Here is a 13,222-nt window from a genome sequence, read left to right on the forward strand (position 1 = left end):
GTTTTGAGTAATTTTCAGAGGAAGGTAAATCTATACTACTATACAAGCTGTACACTGACTACTTTAAGTTATATCAAAGTGTCATTTCTATAGTGTTGTCTCATGAAAAGATAAAATGAAATATTTGCAGAAATGGGAGAGGTGTACTCACTTATGTGAGATACTGTATATCAAGCAAGCTGCCATGTTTCTACTGGGCTTGTGTCAAACTATGGTGAATTTATTTTTGGAATTTCGATGGCATGCAGCTGCACCTTGTGTGTGTAAAAGTCTCTCCAAAACATGGTCCATTTGTTTGATGTAATGGCTGACAATATCTGGGATTTTTCCCTTTCAGAGAGGAGTGGATGCGGGCAATCCAGTCAGTGGCAAATAGTCTGAAGATGCGGGAACAGGAGGAGGAGGAACCAATGGATTTGTTCGGCTCACCCAGCGAAAGCAGCCTGGAGGAGATGGAGGTTTTGTTGTCCAAGAACCGCTCCAAAGTGGTGAGACAAAGTTGGGGACATAGAATATTGTGAGCTCATTTGATCTGATCTAAAAAATTGTAGGACTGCAACAGCATTTTGGCAATATTTAGTTATGTCCTTGCAGAGACGTGAAAATCTACTGCTAGCTCACCCAGCACCACTGAGCTAGCTAACGTTACAGCTCAGTTGAGGAGGACGCCATTAATGTTTACATGAGCAGAAGCCTCTCGTCCATTAATGATGATGTGGTTGCTGGGTGTAGTTCCTAAATGAAACTGTTTTCAATAAGGTCTGTGGATTGTCTTGAGTCATAATTACTGGAAAGACACATTACTGTTCATTTTTTCAAATGTATTTTTTGGGTACCTTGAGCACTACAAGCCAAGTGCCATCTAGTTCTACATTGGAGAGAAGGCAGACACCTCTACAGCCAATAACTCCCAATTCACACTAAAACTATCTAGACTGATAAACAGCACTACAGATAAAAGGAAAAAATGTGTATTTTTGATCTGGAGCTGAACTGTTCCTTTAAAAACTACATGCAATGGGATATTCATTTAATGTTAAACCTGCAATGACAGATTTTCTGGGCCTCTTAGCAGCAGAAACAAATTGTAATACAACATTGACTTCATCACCTTTAAGTCTATACGGTGACAGTTAAATAATGAATTGAAACTCGCTACAAAGCTCTGTAAAGCTGAGGGGATCTGCAGAATCAGCTGATAAATCTCTGTGGGTCCATCACTACCAGAGACGCTTTTGACTCACCTTGTTTCCAGATTGTCATTTGATGTGTTGTTACCATAGAAATAGCAATTATAGGCGCTTAAAGGTTTTGTTTATAATTTCACCGTTATTTTTGTTGATTTTCAGTAGCATGTTTTAAACTCCCAATTTCATTCAGATTACGGCGTTATAGTTGTGAAGTCAAATGAGTGTTTTTCCCCAGTGGAGAGAGGCAGACCATCTGTACATGACTCATACAAGGGTCTGGACTGCTTTTGAATTATAGTCATATTAGGAAATTCTAAATAGGAGAAAATTGGTTCTCTGAAATCTCTTATACATTAATCTTAAGAACTAATCTGTTGGTAAATTATTCCTGCTTTAGGCCCAACATATTTTGTCATAGATGTCACTGGTCTTTCTAAAAAGAACGCCTTGAGAGGATTTTTTCAAATTTGGCACAAATGTCCACTTGGACAATGATGAACTGATTAGCTTTTGGTGGTCATAGGTTGAAGGTCGATGTCACTGTGACCTTGTTAGTCTCATTCTCATGAACATGATATCTCAAGAAAACCATTAGGGAATTTCTTCAAATTTGGCACAAACATCCACTTGGACTCAACAATGAACTGATTAGAATTTGGTGTTCAAAGGTCGAAGTGACCTCACCAACATGTTTTTGGACAAAACTCAGGAATTCATACACTAATTTTGACAAAAACTCAACTCAGGTCAGATGCTGAACTGGTGACACAAATCTTGGATGCTGACCTTGAAACTGTGCTGATCATATAGATCTCCTGTGCTGCCGGGGAGAGGTTTGCTCAGCATCCATGTTTTCATAGACATGGATGTCAACTAAAACTACAACTTGACTGGTGCGTGAGGTGGTAATTCTAGTTTAAAAAAGAAAGCAATTTCTTTTAGCTATAATCAACAACTAGGGTCAAGTTTTAACAGTATGCCAATGGCTGAGACTGGGAACCAGTAACAGTGGACCCTAGTCATTTGGTCAGTTATTTAAAGACCAAAGCAATTTTATAGAATTAGGAAAATAAATTTTAATACATTATTATTATAGACACCATCTTTATTGAACCATACCAAACATTTAGCAGGCATCTTATTCTTTGCACATTTCAATTTCATAAAAGCTTTTCTAAAAAGAGAGACATCCTCTATTACTAGTTGTAAAAGAAGAATAAACTAACAACAGCAGGAAGCATAGTATTCCTCCAGGCTGTGAAGATATGAGGCGTGACTTGTATGAAACACTCATCCCTGTCTCAAGATTTAATGCGTTTTTTTTATTTATTTATTTAAGTTGAATCAATTCTTTACAAAATTTGTTGAAATCCATATCCCAGTTTAATTCTCACACCTCGGCCTTGTGTACATTGCAGACAATGAGTGACTTTGAGTACCTGAAACTGCTCGGGAAGGGGACGTTTGGAAAGGTGATTCTGGTTAAAGAGAAGTCCACCGGAGTACATTATGCCATGAAAATACTGCGCAAAGAGGTCATCATAGCCAAGGTAAGTAGGATGTGTGTGGAAGCACTTCATTTTAGCTATCGCAGTCACTCTTCTCATTCTGCCATGCTTTTGCTCCAAGACACTTTGCACCTTTATACCATGAATGCTGCAGTGTGTGTGTGTGTGTGTGTGTGTGTGTGTGTGTGTGTGAGAGTGAGAGTGTGTGTGAGAGAGAGAGAGAGAGAAGGAGGAACACTAGAGAACAGCAGAGTGGCTAATTTCAGTGTTGCAATATTATGTCAGACTGAAAATAAGAATTAATTAATTAAGATTATACTATGGACACATTTAGAGCCATTTTGTTACATTTAGACAAAAACACATACATTTTATAATTTTATTACCACACAAAATAACAAAACAGGGACACAAGAATGTGTCTTAAGGAGCAATTTGTGAACGCACTGTTTTTATTAATTTAACCATCTACACCATTAAAGAAAACAGACATACTCCCATTTGTAAAATGTTATTGACTGTGTAAAGACATCAAATTTTAAAAACACAGTAAACAGTAACTGCATTATACTCCTTAAGTTGTGTCTGGAAAGAATCCCTTATTTAATTTAATTAAATTTAGTGGTACCTTCTTTTAAATTTGACATTAAATATTTTACATCAAGTTATTTATTTCTTTGTGTAAAAAGCATTTGTCCAGGGTTCCCACAGTCATGAAACTTCTGCAAAGGTTAAGAAATTAGAATAACTATTTTCCAAGCCTGGAAATGGTTTGGAAATAACAGTCTTGAAAATACAGTATATTATTATGCTATTGTTTGATTTTTTATTTTTAAATCCCAAAATATGTCTAGTGATTCATGAAAAAGGTTCCTTGTACTACCAAGGTAAAATCTATCAATCAATCAATCAATCAATTTTATTTATAAAGCCCAATATCACAAATCACAATTTGCCTCACAGGGCTTTACAGCATACGACATCCCTCTGTCCTTATGACCCTCGCAGCGGATAAGGAAAAACTCCCCAAAAAAACCCCTTTAACGGGGAAAAAAACGGTAGAAACCTCAGGAAGAGCAACTGAGGAGGGATCCCTCTTCCAGGACGGACAGACGTGCAATAGATGTCGTACAGAACAGATCAGCATAATAAATTAACAGTAATCCGCATGACATCTAGTGCTGCACTGCCATTGAAATGTCACTAGTATCACTCAATACACTTAGACCAGACCGGCATCACGTTATGGTGGATGTTGGTGGTGCACAACGAGGACTCCTGGGTGTTTAAACTACATTGCAAATGAACTACCCCCTGCTGGTTCCATGGTGATGATGTACTGGACTGTTGCTGATTTTGGGGCGATTTGGCAGCATGAAATAAGAGACTACTGTATATGCCATCTTCTTTCTTGCACCCCAGCTGTTTGAAAATTTGGACACTTTGCAGATTAAATCAAAGACAATAACAAACCGGATAGTTACCATCTTGATGCCTCTTGTTCTTTTAAGTAAAGTTTTACCTTTTATATATTGCATGTTTTTTCTGTGTTGCTAACAATACTGTGTTTGTTGGCAGGATGAGGTGGCCCATACAGTTACAGAAAGCAGAGTGTTACAAAATACACGACATCCCTTCCTCACGGTAAGAATACTTACAAATGACTTCACTTGACAGGGCTCTGTAAGTAAGCCCAATGCTGTGTCAGAGCAGCCAGCACTCACTTGAGATTTTCAATTTCATGAGCCAAATGGTCCTCAGGTCAGTCTGAAAATTCTATGTGCTGATCCCCTATTGGATGATTTCACCAGGCACTTGGCTCAACATACAGTAATTCTTACCAGCATGTATTGCTCACACACACACTGTGCTTTTTAGCCACTCTAGCAGATATTATGTAGATGGCAGCATCTGTGGGTCCACCATTTAAATCCAACAACTATTGGAGAGATTGCCATGAAATTTGGTTCGAACATTGATCTTACTCTCAGGATGAATTGTAATAAGTCGGTGATCCTCTAACTTTTCATTTAGCACCAACATCAGGTCAAAATGTTAGTTTGTCCAATACTTCAATGACCAAAGACCTGCATCCCATCCCAGTAGCCTCAACTCTGATATGTGTTTAGTACAAATTGTCAAATGTTAGTATCCTAAATAGTAAAAAAGAATAGTTAAATTAAATATACTTTATTTCAAACATTTAATTTTTGTTTTTGTTCTTTTGCGCATTCCAGTGATTTCAGGACCTTGACCAGTTCCCACTAAAATCTGATAATGGCCACTTTCAAAAAACAAAAACAACAGCCAAAGGGAAAATAAAAAGTTTTTAGTCAAAAATCCAATTGAAGTATGAAGTCTTGCAGTGTGAATGTAGCCTTAGGGTGTTTTCACATATAGTCCTTTTTAAATGAGCTGAACTCAGTCCTCTGAAAGTGGACCAAAAAGTGGACCGACAGAAAAGGGACGCAGTTATTTTTGTGTTCACATTCTCAGTTCATTTGAAAGTGGACTCAGTCCTCTTTCTGTTCACACTATAGCCTGTATTTATTTTGTATTGATATAGTGTTTTTATACTTTGATGTGGCACTGCAGTGTGGTCATGAAGCCCCTGTCTTTCAGATAAACTTTTGGAGGACTCTTGGAGTCTTCACATATATGCAAAATAATACTGAGTCATTGCTCTGAGTCCGCTAAGAGGGCTGAAAACAACCCTTAGTCTTATTACATAACTGTTGGACATGTGTGTCATTTTATTTACGCCTCTGTTCTTGTGACAGCCAAGGCAGGAGGCCTTATGTGTTTGGGTTGTTCGTCCATACGTCCATGTGCACATATGTCTGTTCATCCTATTCTCGTGAATGCAATGTCTCAAGAATGCCTCGATGGAGTTTGTTCAAATTTGGCACAAACGCCCTCTTAAACTCAAGGATGAACTGTTAAGATTTTGGTGGTTGGGGCGTCGGTGGCTTAGTGGTAGGGCAGGCACCCCATGTACAAGGCTGTTGCCGCAGTGGCCCAGGTTCGACTCCGGCCTGTGGCCCTTTGCTGCGTGTCACTCCTTCTCTCTCTCCCCCTTTCACACTTGTCTGTCCTATCCATTAAAGGCTAAAAATGCCCAAAAAATATCTTTAAAGAAAAAAAAAAAAAAAAAAGAGATTTTGGTGGTTAAAGGTCCCTATGTACTCATCTGTCTCATTCTCATGAACACAATAACTCAGGAACACCTTGAGGGAATTTCTTTTAATTTGGCACAAACGTCCACTTGTACTCAATGATGAACCAATTAGAAAGATGTGAAGATGAGATGGAACGATGTGTGTGAAGCATCCATGTTTTCACAGACATGAATGTAAACTGTAACTGAAACTTGATGGGTTTGTGGAGGCATACAACAACAAAGTGGTGCTTCTAGTCGCTTTTTGAGTCATGCATCTTAAACTGAAGTCAGGAGCTCCACAACTGATGATGTGAATCATCCTCATTTAGGGGGCAACCCTTACATTTGTTTGTTAGTATTTACCTGTAATTTGTTACCATTTTCTTCCTGCAGACACTAAACACTAAAGTGAAGTATTGCACAGATGTAAGTGTGCGGAAATCCTCTCTTTGCTTCTTCCTGCAGACACTGAAATATGCCTTCCAAACCCACGATCGACTCTGTTTTGTAATGGAATACGCCAATGGAGGCGAGGTGAGACCTCACATGCACACAGTCACAGTCACATGGAGATACATTAATAACACTAGTTGTCAACAGCTTGCTGTGCACGAACAGATCTTCTCTAAGAGGTGAGTCCTGACTCCATATGCTCTCGCCTCTTTCAGCTCTTCTTCCACCTGTCACGGGAGCGAGTGTTCACAGAAGACCGGGCTCGCTTCTACGGTGCCGAGATTGTGTCAGCGCTCGAGTACCTCCATTCACGTGACGTTGTTTACCGTGATCTGAAGGTGAATACTCCCATCAGTTCTGAAATATACAGTATCCATACAGGGTTTGTATCATGACTTCAGAGAAGATGATGTGAAGGATTCTCATTTTAGATTTTACTTGGACATTTTAAAAGGTTCAATAAAGATGACTTCTTAGAAAAGAGCTCAAGCATTTAGAAGCTTTAAATAGCAGTTGCAGTGTTAATTGTTTTGATACATCAATCAAAGTTTAATTTCTAATTTCTTAAACAGCTCATATGACATGGGACTTTATTCGGCTCAATGGCCATTTTGATACCCAGCACGGATTTTAAAAATTTAAGATTTTTTTTTGAAGACCATTTCAAATTTTAAAATAGGTATGTATGGGACTAAATGTTTGGTGGGGGATATAACAGCTAGAGTGGAGGGGAGCAGTAAAATCTTCAGATAAATTTATGTTAAAGTTGCTTTATCTCTCAAAATTTTTGCTCTTTATGAATTGTTTTTAGTAAAAATGTAGGAAAACTTGTGCTGGTTGTTGACATGTAACAATCGTATCAAGTGGACTTACACATTTGGCCAGTAAGCCTCGAAGTGACAGGAGTGCCAACCAACTGCCACAAAAATTCAGTCTTAATTTCAAGGAACAGTGTGTAAGATTAAGGGGGATTTAGCGGCATGTACCGATAAAGATTACAGTTTGCAACCAGCTGAAACTTCTCAGAATTGGAATTCCTTCAGTGTTAATTGTTAAGCAGGTTTTTTGGGGGGAGATAAATTATCTGCAGAGGTCTCCTCCTCTCCAAAACAAATGGACCTGGTGATTAAAACTGGTATAACACTGAATAAAGGAGTTTCATGTTAAAAAAAAAAAAATCAGTTTCTCCTATGCTGTTCACTTTGTTGCAGATGGGTTGCTAGCCTAGCACCCGCTAATGTGTGCTTACCTAATTTCTGATCCAGATGTTCAGGAGGTTTTTACCAGGAGCCACATTATCTGCAGAGGTCTCTTCCTCTCCAAAACAAATGGTGATCCAAACTGCTATAAACACTAAACAAAGCAGTTTCACATTAAAAAAAATCAGTGTTTGTGAATCTTGTGGAATTTAGTTCTGCATTGAGTGCATCAGTCTACATACTGTGTATTATGCGTGCAGCTGTGTGCACCAGACTGTACTGTGACGGTTTAGCGCAAACACATGAAGTGTTACAGCCCTATCAGTGACCTAATCAAATGATCTGTTGTATTTGTTAAAATAATAAATTCTAACCCCAGAATCTGTCATTAGATCCATGATCTTAAGAGTTACATCTGATGTGTATGTCATTCCACTCTCTCTCAGCTGGAGAATCTGATGCTGGATAAAGACGGTCACATCAAAATCACCGATTTCGGTCTTTGTAAGGAGGGAATTACCCCAGACGCTACCATGAAAACCTTCTGTGGTACTCCGGAATATCTCGCACCTGAGGTAAGGCACTGAAACTGACTGGGTGGCACATGTACAGCACAGTTTTTAACCTCTAGACAAGCAGTCACATTTTCCCACACACTCAGTGTCTCCATTACCTACAGTATATTTTCATGAAATGTAAATATACATATAACTATATATGATAACAATGTGTGTAATATCAGTTTTCAGTCAGTGATATCAATTTATTTATCTGTTTATTTATTTCTGAATATGTTCCTATGACCATATAAAATATGAAGTAGTTTCACCCTACATTACTGTACGGGTCCAGCGGGGCCAGACTGGTCCCAACCAGAATGGTGCGGTAAAACATATTTTTGGTGCAGGTAAAAAAAAATGATGGCACATCTAATACATGTAGTTACATGCAGCTGTGTGTGTGTGCAGACAAAAGTATTTTCGAGCCCTGCTAGGGCTGCAAAGGGTCAGGAAAAAAAATCGAAAATTTCTAAGGGAAGTTAAGCTCTAGAATTTTTCAATTTTTGTATAATTTCAATATAAAAACCGCACCTTTGAATAGTGAAATTATTTGAAGGGGAAATTACACCAGGTCTTGTGACATGTTTTGTTAAAAAGTATGCCCATTTAACAGCATTGTAACCGGGGTTTCAAAATTCCAGGAATATTCAAGTTAAAACTTTCTGTGGGAATTAACTGGAATTTATGGGTATAAATGGGAAATAACATTAATAAAAGGGTCATTTGCTCAGGCTATATTTACCATGACATGCAGATAGAAACAAATCTTTACCATAATATATGCAGATATAATACATGCATTTGTCTTATTATATAGCATGTGAAACATGATGTGGTGAGTTAGCTAGCTGGCAAGTTAACTAATGGGGAAAGGTGGCAACAATGAGGGCTGTATGTAAACTTATGGTTTGAAGTAAATAACCAACTTAAAAAAGAAAGGGAAAAAGGGAAAAATCAATGGGAATAGATTAATTAAAACTCCTGAATTAGCATGCTTAATCAAGCTACATCCCACATGGTAACTGTTAGCAGCAAAATGTACAAGTTGTTAAGTTATCTGTGTACATTGCCTTGGGCTGCTGTCTGCTGGTTAAATTAAATATCATAAGAATTTTAAAATATATTTACTCCAGTAATATAGTTAAAAGTTACATAAGGAGCACTGGGTCCTTTGGCTCAGACAGTGCAGTAGTGTTGGCAGAGGTGGGTGCTGCACATGTGATGGGAGAATACACTGTGCATGCAGAAGGTTGTAAATTTGGATGTTAATCACACATGTTTGAATGTTTGCAGTTATCTAAAACTGAGAATGCCAGGTTTAACAAACAGAAGGCATTTATAGAAAAAGATTACTGAAATTTACATATTTAGAATAACCTCAATTTGTCATCTGTGCTTTTGTTTCCCCTGGATCTTATCATTAACATGTCATCATACAGTTTACAAAATGTCTTTCCTTTGTTACCTCCGCCAAGGAGGTTATGTTTTTAGTTTGGTTTGTTTGTCTGTTTGTCTGCAGGATGACAGACAAACTACTTGCCTAATTTTCATAAGTCCTTATGGAAACTTGTACCATGGGCCAGGAAGGACCCTTTAAATTTTGGAATGGATCTGATTCTTGGGGCCAATACACAAATTATTTCTCTATTTCATTAACATTGCGAGATAGAGCATAGGCTACAGCCAGTGGTGTAGTGGCAGTTGATGAGGTGGATGTACTACGAGGTAGATGAGTAGGTTACCATTCTATCTTCCAATGGCCTTTTGACTAATAGAAAGTCGGACTGTGGGTATACTCTGTATACTCAAGAGTATCACTCAGCTGAATAAATGCCATACATCTTAATAGCCAGTAGATGGTAGTAAAGTTCAATAGTTACAATTCATAACCATCACAGAAATGATGACTATATCCAAATTCACAGGTACTAGTAGTCCTCTGGGCAAACCTACACATGTAAACATCATGCAGAAAGCAGTTGTTATGGAGCACTCAGGTACAGTGGTGTCGTGGTAGAATAGGTACACTTTTGTATTACTGCCACAGCTGTAACAATGCTATTTTTATTTATTTTTTTAAACTAAGGTATGGCTATGGAAATTTAAATACATGCATATCATACAACTGAATAAACTCTTACTCACATCCACATTTAAATTTTCTGCAGTAAACTCCACAAGAGATCTTACTGAAAAAATAGATATTTAGAATTAAGAAGTACATATTAAAAGTCCAAATGACCATATTTTTACATAATTTTGACAGTTTTTGAAATAGATCTCCTGGTATATATCCAGACGTACATCGTGGTTGTGCTTGCAGACTTGCATATCATAAAAGACTTGACTTCTGGCCTTGGTGGAGGTCTGTGCTCTTCGGGTGCCTCTCTAAGTTGTTTAGTGTTTTAGCTGAGACACTACAACACATCTGTGCATTTTCTCTGCATGCAAGAACTTAACTCTTGTCTCCAGCTCATAAGTGGAACATTTAAAATGTGTAGATTTCAGGGGAGCAGATGTGGAACAAATTACTATCCTCTGCAAAATATGGCACAAATGGGTTGCAGCTAAAGGTAGCAGTACCAGGAATTTGTTCCAACACTTAAAACACCACCGCAAGCTGTAGCCTCTACTTCAAAAAAGACCTTTTTTTTGGTACTATATAACAAGCATTTCAGTAAGAGCATGTATAATAACTTCGGAATAAAAGCAACCTGTTCATGAGGCATCTGAGCCTGTTGTTCCTGAAATAATTTTTAACCAGGCAAATGTCTGTTTCACAGGTCCTAGAAGATAATGACTATGGCCGGGCGGTAGACTGGTGGGGTCTGGGTGTAGTCATGTATGAGATGATGTGCGGCCGTCTGCCTTTCTACAACCAGGACCATGAGCGTCTGTTTGAACTCATCCTCATGGAGGAGATCCGCTTCCCCAGGAACCTGTCACCTGAGGCCAAGTCCCTGCTGGCTGGCCTGCTCAAGAAGGACCCCAAACAGAGGTATGTGTCAGGGTTGATCCTGTGTGTGTATTAATTTTGGAAATACCTGCTTAATTCTTACATGATATTTTTTGGACTGACAGGCTGGGTGGAGGTCCCAATGATGCCAAAGAAGTAATGAGTCACAAATTTTTCATCACCATCAACTGGCAGGATGTGGTACAGAAGAAGGTAAGATATTCTCATGCTAGAGGAAGTGAAACGGAGGTTTGCTTTTAAGTCGCAAGCCTTTTTTTACACAGAGATGCCACAGTACTGCCGCAATGAAGACCTTACATCCTGCTGGCTTCGCTTTTTTATCAGAACAAAACAACGTTCGCAGAATGCTGCTCCAGTGTGTACTTTTTGACAACATGCTGACGTTCCAGAAGCAAAAGAGTCGTGACGGGCGTGTCGTCTAACACAACAGCATTGGCATCTAGCATGACATATATCGTGCAATCTAGCAGTGCTTTCTAAACAATAACAATTGCATAACAATCATTTACCATCTCTGTTATATGGTGGTTGGTCTCGTCCTCTGCTTGGAGAGTAAGGAGTGCCCGCACCTCATTGTCTCCCCAATTCGTGGATGTCTTTAGTTGCTGTTCTTCTTCTTCGAGTTAGCTGCTAACTGCTTCTAGCCGCTTTTAAATGTCCAAATTGGAAGCATAAGATAGATAAACAGTTCTCAATGAAGGCTCAGTCATGAAGGATGACATTAACAACATAGTAACCCTGTTGAGTGCAGCTGTGTGTAGTTATGTTTATGTTGTAAAAAAAAATTCAAAGTTCTCAAAGAAAATCACAGTGTCGGAATGATACAGCTCTGATCTCCCCCCTATTGGATATATTTTTATGCCTCTGTGCCACCGATAGCCATTGTCGGAGGCATTGTGTTTTCGGGTTGTCCGTACATAGGTACGTATGTATGTACATCCATCCGTCCATCTGTCCAATTCTCATGAACATGATATCTCAGGAACGCCTTGGGGGAATTTGGCACAAACATCCGCTTGACTGAACAAGAAACTAGGGTTACAATGGTATGAGATTTTCTCGGTATGATGACCGTCTCAGAAAATACTGCGGTATCACAGTATTACAGACTTAATATTACTATCAGTTACAATGACCCTTAAAGGGGTAAAAACAGACGGGCTTTTTTAAGTTAAGCAGATAATTTAATACTATAATTGAAATTTGGATCTTTTTTTTTGTTTGATGAAAGTATGACTAAAAAGCCTTTTGAAAATAACTAAAATAAAGGTGAGATTCTTCATCCAGTTGCATTTTTTTCAACACTGTAAAAAAGAAAATGTACATGGTATGATAACCGTCAGTTTTCATACCACGGTTTACCTTGAAACCTGTATATCGCTGCAACCCTATGATGAACTCATTAGATTTTGGTGGTCAAAGGTCAAGGTCACTGGGACCTGTATCTGTCTCATTCTTGTGAACATGACATCTTAAGAACACCTTCACAAAATTTCTCCAGATATGGCACAAACTTCCAACCGGACTCAACAAGGAACTGATTAGAATTTTGAGGTGAAAGGTCAAGGTCAATCTGACCTTGTATCAGTCTCTCTCGTGAACTCCATATCTTAATAAGGCTCTGAGGGAATTTCCTCAATTTGGCATAAACATCCACTTGGACTTGGACTTGGACTTAAACTTGAAAAAATAAACTGCAATTTGGTGGTCAAAGGTCAAGACAACTGTGACCTCTCAAAACATATTTTTGGCCACAACTCAAGAATTCATACGCTAATAATGGCAAAATTAAATGCAAATGTCTAATAGGATAAAATGATGAAGTCATAGACCGCGGAACCGGGGGGGCCAGGGGGGCCATGGCCCGGGTAACTTTTGTACTCTGACATAGAGGGCTGCATTGGGACCCAGCGGGACCCAACACAAATAGTAATAGTCATTTTGATCCACACTCCACCAGTTGGTGGCGGTAATGGGCCAATTCGCTGTTTGCCAACCGCCATTAAACAGTAGAAAAAGAAGAAGAAGAAGAAGAAGAAGATGTAGCCTAGCGACAGGATGTCAACACAGGAACTTGGTGCACATGCATGAGCGTTTCCACTCCATATTTATTCATAAATGGACGAATATGCCCTGAACCAGCTTTCATACCAATTTGCCGCTTGCTCCACCTGT

The 13,222-nt window shown here is 38.8% G+C and overlaps 1 protein-coding gene across 3 annotated transcripts in view; it reads left to right on the forward strand.

Moving 5' to 3' along the window:
* LOC126386634 (RAC-beta serine/threonine-protein kinase-like) overlaps window positions 1-13,222 on the forward strand; it is a 22,976-nt gene that overhangs the window by 5,070 nt on the left and 4,684 nt on the right. For all 3 annotated transcript variants that reach the window (XM_050039098.1, XM_050039107.1, XM_050039116.1), the window contains exons 5-12: window positions 338-488; window positions 2,609-2,740; window positions 4,277-4,342; window positions 6,324-6,392; window positions 6,527-6,649; window positions 7,957-8,085; window positions 10,854-11,068; window positions 11,152-11,239. In XM_050039098.1, coding sequence (XP_049895055.1) covers window positions 338-488; window positions 2,609-2,740; window positions 4,277-4,342; window positions 6,324-6,392; window positions 6,527-6,649; window positions 7,957-8,085; window positions 10,854-11,068; window positions 11,152-11,239 — 973 coding nt within the window. The remainder of the gene's footprint in view (window positions 1-337; window positions 489-2,608; window positions 2,741-4,276; window positions 4,343-6,323; window positions 6,393-6,526; window positions 6,650-7,956; window positions 8,086-10,853; window positions 11,069-11,151; window positions 11,240-13,222) is intronic.

This window comes from Epinephelus moara, chromosome 3 (genome assembly GCF_006386435.1).
Source record: "Epinephelus moara isolate mb chromosome 3, YSFRI_EMoa_1.0, whole genome shotgun sequence".
Lineage (NCBI taxonomy): Eukaryota > Metazoa > Chordata > Actinopteri > Perciformes > Serranidae > Epinephelus > Epinephelus moara.